This window comes from Pinus tabuliformis, chromosome 3_2 (assembly GCF_031772625.1).
Source record: "Pinus tabuliformis cultivar Carrire ecotype Pingquan chromosome 3_2, CPIR1, whole genome shotgun sequence".
NCBI classification, from domain to species: domain Eukaryota; kingdom Viridiplantae; phylum Streptophyta; class Pinopsida; order Pinales; family Pinaceae; genus Pinus; species Pinus tabuliformis.
In genome coordinates, this window is record NC_142302.1 from 1,150,828,001 (window position 1) to 1,150,837,639 (window position 9,639).

The 9,639-nt window shown below is 38.8% G+C and overlaps 1 protein-coding gene across 1 annotated transcript; it reads left to right on the forward strand.

Moving 5' to 3' along the window:
• On the forward strand, positions 1–1,995 carry LOC149184801 (WAT1-related protein At5g47470-like). Its single transcript, XM_089418984.1, has 7 exons — positions 1–336; positions 450–515; positions 606–722; positions 822–1,113; positions 1,218–1,379; positions 1,485–1,636; positions 1,742–1,995. Exons 1-7 carry the CDS (start codon positions 134–136, stop codon positions 1,920–1,922), a joined length of 1,173 nt encoding a protein of 390 aa, XP_089275110.1. The 5' UTR covers positions 1–133; the 3' UTR covers positions 1,923–1,995.
• The last annotated feature ends 7,644 nt before the right edge of the window (positions 1,996–9,639 follow it).

The window sequence follows — 9,639 nt, forward strand, 5'->3', positions numbered from 1 at the left end:
AGGCCTTAAATTCTTCATGTACCAGATTTACACTTGCATGGAGTTTGTAACCTTTTTTTCTCATAAAGCAGACCTGGTTATCTGTGATGTGAAAAACTGAAGGCCAGGGGAATAGAAGAAGATCTGATCCAAAATGTACACTAACCAACGCCAATTCTGTAGTGTAGAAGAGTTGGGCATCTATGCCTCCATGGTGGGCATCCAGATTAGTTATGCAGTGATGGGTGTTGTTATGGGAAATGAGTTATCAAAGGGGATGAATCCTCTGGCTTTCATAGTTTATTCCGACGTGGTTGGAGCACTGGTGATTACCCCATTTGCCTTCTTCCTTGAGAAGTATGTATGGCTCCCTCGCTTCATTTCAATTGAAGTTACTAACCACTTTGAAGTGCTGAGCATTGTTTTAATTCCAAACAATTCATAGTCATGGTTTTGTGTCTGGAATGCAGGAAGAATCGGCCAACAACAGTGAGTTTAACTCTGTTCGGACAGTTCTTTCTGTTGTCTTTTGGAGGGTGAGTTGAGTATTTGAAGTCCACATCCTGCATCCTCATGATTGGCCTTAATTTGTATCAGATTCTCAAGTATTTCAGTGTGTGTTACAGTGTTTGTGCATTTCAAGCGTTCTTACTAATGGGATTGAAGGATACATCTCCTGCCTTCGCTTCGGCAATGCCCAACTTGGCTCCTGCCATTATATTTGTCATGGCATGGGCTTCAGGGTGAGTATTCAAAGTCACATTAGTCGAAATTAATGGTTGATTCTTTCAGTTGGATTATCTTGCAGTCTTCAAAGCTTAATGTGAGTTTAAAATGTGTAGCATGGAGAAAGTAAACATAATGTGCGCTCGCAGCAAAGCCAAAATTGTGGGAACTTTGATCTGTGTTTGTGGAGCAATGGCTATGAGTTTCCTGCAAGGTCCTGCTCTAAGTCAACTCTGGTCTCTAGTGACACATTCAAATTCCAGCTATGACCCTAATCCACTACACTCAGTGGAAAACATTATTGTTAGCTTTTACCAGGAGGGAAAGGGAAATTCAAGCAAACAGATTAGAGGGTGTATTTACCTAATCTTAGCAGTTGTGATCTTATCTGCTACAATGATTTTGCAGGTTTCCTCACTACCTTACATATTAAATTGATCATAGCCAATAATCCTCTCCCTTGCTCTAACCTTCATTCAACTGAATTTTTGATCACATAATTTCATGTGCAGGCAGAGACATTGAAGAAGTATCCAGCCTTGTTATCCCAAACATCAATTACTGGCATTCTGGGCTCCATCCAAACCATTGTTCTAATGATCATTCTGGACAGAGGCATCAATCCAACATCCTGGTTACTGGATAGGAGTGGGATTTTGACAATTATCTTTGGAGTGAGTCTACATACTTGATGTTCCTCCCCAATTTTTCCAGCAATGAATGACATAATTTTTTGTCCAATGGTAAAACTGATTTGGGGAAGATGAATTAATTTGCAGGGAATCATCTGCACTGGCATAGCATTTGCATTACAGTTGTGGTGTATGCAGAAACGAGGGCCTGTATTTGTTACAATATTCAGCCCAGTGTCCACTGTGTGTTCGGCTATCTTGTCATCTTTGTTTCTAGACAACACACTGCATCTTGGAAGGTAGGTGGATGATTACATTCTGATTTCATTCCTTCTTACATTTTTTTCATCTTAAGAAAGTAGTAAGTTTGCAAATTTTGAAATGAATTTCTTGGATTGGCACAGTGTGATGGGCGTCCTCCTGATATTTGTCGGTCTCTACCTCGTTCTATGGGGCAAAAGCCAAGACAGTGTTACCCAAATGGAAATATCTTCAGAAAATGAGCTACACATTGAAGAAGAACAACAGCATCATTATCCTTTTCTATCCGAAGCGTTGGATGTGAAAATACCTCTACTGTGCTGACCTGGATCTTAATATTGTCATATCCAGTCTACTGTGCTTTTCTTTTAATATAAAGAATGCAAATTTGAAACTAGTTATGTGTAATCATTAAATGTATGTGAGGCCATAGATATTAAAAAAAAAAATCCAAAAAATACATTTTTTTAACAAAATAGTATGTAAATTTAAAAAGCAAATTTTCATTAAAAATTTATATATATAAATTAATCACTCATTATACTTAATAAAAAATTGGCAATGTTGTTTTCTAATTTTTTTGGCATTTAATTTGCCAGGTGGGTTGTGTTCACACAACTTTATCTAGAATAGGCATCATCTTTCTTTTTAACACAATATTTGTTCTTATGGCAAGATGTCTTCTTGTCTCAACAAGCACATAAGAATCCTCAAAGATTTATATTTTAGCATGAGAATGTTAATAAAAATTAACAAAATAATGGCTATGATAATCAAATCTAAAACTATCATTCATACTGATTGTGTGTAACATAATAACAATAGGCTTATAGGAAGTTAATTCATACAAATATCCTAGAGTCAACCTTCACCACAATTAACAGAAATTATGGCATCAAGAAAAGAATTAATGGAGGTTAGAAACCTTATTTTGGTCTTGATAGCAATTGGACAAATCAATTGATTTTTTGTTTTTGGAAAACTCCTCTTTAAGGTTCTCATTAATTTTGTTCTCCTATTTGGTGTGAAATTTTGAATTGTAATATCTCTAGAGTTATGGAGAAAAATCAAAGAAAGTTGAAGCAATTTATAATGTAAAATCTTAAAATTAAAAGCAATATGCTCACTCTTATTCGGTATTTCCACCTATAAGAGTTTGGTTACGACTAGATACCCAATGTACAAGCACAAGACAAGTAACATGAAAGAAGAGAGGCTTCATGTGATTGCTTCAAATTCGAGTCAAAGTCACATTACATCATGTGATTGCTTCAAACTCTAGTGATTCTAGTAGATAAGGAGTTAGCTTGGAGATCAAAACGTAGATACCTCTAGTTAGAAAAAGGGGATAAAAATACAAATGCTTTCATCAATATGTTGTTCACAGGAATAATGATAATACCATTTGGAAGATTAACAAAAATGATGAGTCGGAGATCACAAGATTTTAGGATACTGGCAAAGTTGGTGTTCATCATTTCAATGAGATATATAAGGTAGAAAGTAGGGTTATTATTGTAGAAGTGGTAAAACTTACTTCTTTTCTCCATAACTTTGTGAATAAAGAAGATATCTTTATTTGATGGAGAATGTATCAAAAGAGGAATCGTGAGCAATACTCCATTCCTTTCAAAAGGAGAAGATCCCAAGGCATGATGATTTGTCAATATAGTTTCTTCTAAGTTTCTTTCAACTCATAGAAGAGGATCTACTAAGAGTGGTTGATAAGTCTAGAAGGACCAGTAAACTACTATTTTCTTTCAATGCCACGTTTATATCCTTAATCTAAAGATTTGATGTTCCCTCCTCTTTTGAGAATTTAGACCTATTTCTCTATTAATTGTATTTACAACATTGTGGCAAATGTAATAGCTATGAGAGTGAAGTCTCGCCTTTCCAACTTTATATTTAATGAACATTTTTTACTTTTAGCAAGTAGGCATATCCATGAAGCCATTTGGGTAACCAAAGAGGGTCTCCATACAATCGAGACAAAAAAGACTAGATGTCATGGTTGTAAAGTTGGATCTCTCAAAGGCATATGATAGGGTCAGCTAGTTATATCTGAGGATGATGCTCATCCACTTAGGATTCAATGTTCATTTTATTATTGGGGTGAGAAATTAGGTTTCCTCAATGTCATTTTCAATTATGATAATTGGTTTAATGCTTATCATTTTTAGGCCTAGCAAGGGGTTGAAACATGTATTTCCCTTTATCTCCTTTACTATTTCTCATAGTGGCAAAAGGCTTGAGCAAGGTTCGATTGGATGCAAAGAGATATGGGTTGTTCAAATGCATTAAAATCGGTGGAACTATTTATCCCTCACACTTGCCTTTTTTGTGGATGATATATTCCTTTCTATGATTTCTCTCCAATGGATGCAGAAAAACTGAAATAGATATAAATTTATATTGCACAACCACAAGAATGTTAATATATGTGGGTAAGTCCACATTTTACTTCTTAGAGGTGGATGAAGAAAATGTTCAATTCATATCTCAATTATTCCATTTTCAACGAATACAATTTCAAAGTGGTTTAAGGTATTTTAGTTTATGATTATGGCAAGAAAGATCGGGACTAGCTTGTTGCAAATGTTGAGATAGATAAGTTTCAAATTTATGTGCTCAGGGGACAAGGAAAAGCATAGTATCATTTGCGTAAAGTGGAAAAAAATTGCAATTCCTACGTGTGGTGGTTAGGGACCCAAAATAAAATCATTTCATAAAAGCACTAGTAGCTAAATGTGGTTGGAGATTGATTTTGGATCAGGGTCTATGTTGTCAAGTGGTTTATCAAAAGCATGTGGCATCTGATAATTTAAAAGACTAGATAAGGAAGCCTATAAAATCATATCATAATGCATTAGTCATCTGGAATGCAACTATGTGCATTTTGAGTGGTGGAAGGTTGGTAAAGGAAATAGGGTTAACCTAGGTGTTGATCCATGGGTTAGGTATGGTGCTTCATATATACTTAATGGAAATATGGTCAACATATTGCATGAGAAAGGACCTTTTACTCTAACTCCAGTGGTTGATCAAGATCATGTTATTTTTCCATGATCTTCAGTCTAAGATAGAATCTTAGAATCTCTAACGCTACCAAACCAAGAATCACAATGATACTACTTTGCACGGTGGAATATAAACAACAGTAAATATACTAGTGCACAATATATGGACAACTTTTTACAATTTTCAACCCAACTTCTTTATATTAATCAACATATAATACTACAGTCTAGGGCTCTCGTACCGGGGATAATGGCCCTCAAATATCCACTAGTACAAGAGTACAAAACTGGGGCTTGGTGTTCCATCAACAACCAATCTACCCTCAACAATATACTTTGACCATCTCGTTGTCGCATGCTCTCTCATCTCCTCTCAGTCATACCCTCTACATGCCCGGTCCTTCGGTTCCCAATCTGCAACACTACCTCTATCAACGATCCAAGTCCATCTGGTCATTGAACCTTGTCTATCCAATCTGCTCACTAGTTGTGACTTAGTCCATCAAGGGCACAACACATTGAGACTCCTACCAAGTTGTTCACAGCTCCACTTGTGAACAGCTCTTAATATTCCCACTGTTTCTCCTCAGCTACTCAGGGACTTCAGCCCACTATGGTATTCTTGCGTTGCTCCAATGAAGAACAACATAGGGCATGGAGGGATGCCACCTATCACTGTAACATGTCCATCTCCCGAAATGAACACAGGCTAGGAGGATTGTCATCATCTACTGTAGAATTCCTTCTCCACACACAAGTCTAGGGCTGCTCAACTGCTCCTTTGGTTCATCAACCTTTAAGCTCAACAACTACCACTCTAGCAACCATCTAGGTCCATGAAGGTGGTGCACACTAGGATCCAACTTGGACACTAACACGTTGTCCTCTACAGACCATAAATGTCCAATCCATGTTCACACTTTGTCCACTCTCGTGTTTCCCTCCAACAAACCATGAGTGACCAATACTTGTTGTAACATCTTCTCCTAGTTAGGGAATCCAAACATCTAGGAGACCCTTACACATGGTTGCTAACAGACTCTATCAACTAGTCCTCTCCTGGGACACCTATTACTCCATTGTGAGATCTGCTCCTAGTTGGGGTTTTTTAACACCTAAGACAACCCCAACAAATGGCTCCCATAGGATGCATGTGAATCCGATCCAATCACCAATATTCACTATGGAAATGGCCCACTGGTTAGGGCTTCTAACCTCCACGTCATCCCTCCCTCCTTGGCTTCCATGGGCTGCATATACTGTCCACACACTAGGATGGCCCCCCTAGCATCAAATCAACCAAAACTTCACCAATACATACCTTGTTCTTGGGTTTGTTTAACTGCAGTTGATTTTGGTTATGGTTAGGGCTGGTAGTTCACTACTACAACTCCTCTTTTCTCCACCAAAATCTCCCTTACTGTTGCGGCTTTCTTTCCTGATCCTCCTCCTCTATTACGCTGCTCCTTGAGACTTATTTTCAGCCCTTAATCCCCTCATGGATCCATTTTCTAGGGCCAGTAGGGACTTCGACCTACTCTAGTCTTCTGCGGCCTCATGAACATAGGCAACACCCACACAAAACCGCCCTTCAAACAAGCTAAAACACCCTCTCTTCAAGCGGTTTTCTTCAACTCTCAATTTGCACATGAAATCAACACTTAATCTCACACAAACAAGCTAGAAATCACCTCCAGACTTGCAGTTGTCTTGTTGCAACACCTTGGCCTTATTGTGGATGAAATTTATCTCAAAAATAGTCCTTTATTCCCATAGTTTTTCCTCTTCTTGAGCTTGGCCTTATTTCAGATATGTATGATTATATTTGATGCCCTTGGATGGATTATAATCCTTCATACTCACCTTGTATTTATACTAAACACAAGGGCTACACATGTGGGCTTAACAACTGTCATTAGACCTCATAATAGCTAGGTCGACCTAAAATTTGTGCCACCATGCCCACACATAACTTTTTGTTGGCGGCGCCGGATCGGCCAACATGTCAGGGGATCTCCCTGATAAGAAGTCCCAACTATACCTCAGACCCTTTGGTGTAGGAATCCCAGCAGTGGGTAGTACGGTATCGCCTTAACCTTTGTTGCCTACAAAGGAAAGTAAGATGTCCCTGTTGGTAGCAAGGGTGTGACATGCGCAACAAGCCAAGGAGGGTGAATGAACAATTTTAACACACGGAAAGTGAGGTGAGTGCGCCCCTTGGAAACTTGTGGAAGCATGTGGTTAAGAAGGGAACACACAAGAAAGAATGCATCACAAACTGGAAGGCAAGCAATATGATAATCCAAAGTGATGGTTAAACCAACTGCACATTTCAGTAGGATTCATACATACATATACAGAAAGAGTCTATACACACATGCATAAGAAAACAGATACATATATTATTTAGAGTAAACAAGATAGCTGAAATACAATACGACATATTAAGAAGTGAAACTTCCAATCATATAGTACAACCATGACCGACCACTAGTCCCGCTAGTGAAACGTTACAGCCATTACCACCTGCTCCTCCAAAGAGATGTACTAGCTCTGCATTGTGGAGAAGCCAAGGCTCGTTACAATACTCTCCAAGCTTTCTCTAAGATACTCCTATCGGAAGCTTGGCTGACCAAAAGCCTATACAATGAGTTATGAGGTACTATATATAGCAAAGGGTGGGGTGGCCCTTGACATTCCCCTTTGTGACTGTTCATCTATCCTCATGACTCTTTAACTACTCTATGATTGTTACATTCAGCTATTGACACTTGAACTTCCACTTAACAAGACATTACATACAATTTGCACATGTACCCATGTGAGACAAAATGGGCTTGAGCAAGCCATGCAAGACATCACTAAGACTTGGACAGTTGTGGGAAGACCAACTCTTCGACATCCTTGCGATGATCGACAGTGGCGGACTGATGCCAAGATTTGTCATCTATGATGTTTTTCATGCACTCAAAGGTGACATCCTACTAAAAGCGAACTGTTGCCTCCATTGCATCCGGGTACACTAATATGGCTCCTTTGTCCAACTCATCTAATAACATGTGCATCATCGTCTTGAGTGCAGCTGGACCAACAACATACTAATGCATAGTGTTTGCGTTGATCTCCAAGTGTGTGTTGGTGATCGTGCACATCAACTTGTCGAAATACATGTTTAGCTCCAGTTGGATTTGCTTCTTGTCTTCGCCTCGATGAGTGTGCCAAATGGGTGGCATCGCATGCATGTGCACAATGACATCCATGCTCCTGAACACCCTTGTGTGTGGTCGACAGCATTGCTCACCCTATCTGCTCCATGCCAGCTGCTAGAGGGGTCCATAACCTGTATGGGTGCAGTTTCATTTGTCTGTGCATGTTGCACCTCCTGTTGTGTCGAATCCCGCTACAACTCCTTCTATTGCCTGTGTAGCTCCCGTTCTTCCTTGAGTTTCTGCTTTACCACCTGCAACTCCTTCTCTATTTATCTCTCTGCCTTCGTGTGATCCTCTTTTCACGTCGTCGCCTCATAGCCTCAATCTCCAAAGTTGCTTTCATCATCACAAATGGATTTGCTTGAGATTGCAACTTTGTTCAGTCTATGCGCTATCAATAACCTTCCACTTGCATTTGTCGCATGCAGGTGTGCTACCTTCTGCTGCTATTGATGGTGTTGTTCATTGTGATTCTGATGCCATTTCATCTTGATATCCTTGTCCATGAAGAATTTGATGTCTTCATAGATAGGCAAGTTCATAGACACTCGATCAATTGCATCCCCAGTTGTGCTCTAAATGGTGTCTTCAACTCTGCTCTCTTGGAAGCCATTGTACTTATGTTGTTGAGAGGCATACGATCGCCTGTGATTCCTAAAGACATAGCAACACTCATGACAAGCAATCTGTCAGTCGAAAACCAAAACAAGTTGAAGGACTGAAATGCAACATACATGTGTCACTATCTGTGAAGATTACGCAATTTTCACCGGGAGGCTGGGAGACTGACTGCTAAAACTGCGCAAGGCACAGTCTAGGTTGTCAAGATGCTGACTGACTGCTGGAATTGCGCAATGCACAGTTTAACATGGCCTACTGAGGACTAAAATTTCACTATGCGCAATTTCAGTCAGCAGTGACATGCAAACCAGCAAACTACATTGCGCAGTTTCTGGGGCCAACAAGGCACTGCCTCCCAGAATTGTGCAATGCAAGCCTGGAGGTCAGTGTTGGGCTAGACTTGTGCAATTTATGGAGGGAAGGTAGAGCCTTCACTTCCAAAAATGCGCAATGCTATCCGGGTGTTGATGCCTCGAAAATTGCTTCATCGACATCGGGGAAAACCACCTAGTCCGAACCTTAAAGGCAGCTCCTTTTCTGTTTGATGTGGTGGCTTCGATTGGATATAATGGGACCAGTTTCCCAATGGTTTGTAAATAGGATGGATAAGTGGTTGATTTTCTATTATCTAATGATAATGGATGGATGATGTAATCTAAAAAGTAAAATTATAAACAACTAATCTATCCCAGGAAATTTCTGCTTTAGTGTAACTTTTGATGATCTTTATCTACAAACAGGCATATAGATGACTCTATTGGTGAACAAAGACATTCATTCATATGATAATTACTTTATTCAAGTAGTTGAACAAAGTAATCATTAAAACATTATTACACTATTCTTCATATACCATTGACATCAATATGATTGAAATGATAACACTCCTTAAACATTCAATAGTGATAAGTATAAGGAGAACTGTTGTTAAAACACATACATATATTCAATGATAGAAAGATTAAATAAATGTTGATTCATATAAAAGAATGGAGCAAAAAGCATAGATAATAGTACCATATGTTATTTGGATCACTCTCGATATCAATCACATTCAGATTCTGCCTTCTAACTTGGAAATATCTCACAAAAAGCAGTAGTGCATATCTCATCAAAGCATTCTTCATTAAAATTTAGAATATAGGCCCAGTCTTCATAAAAAATATATCAGAAGCACAATAGTGTGACTTC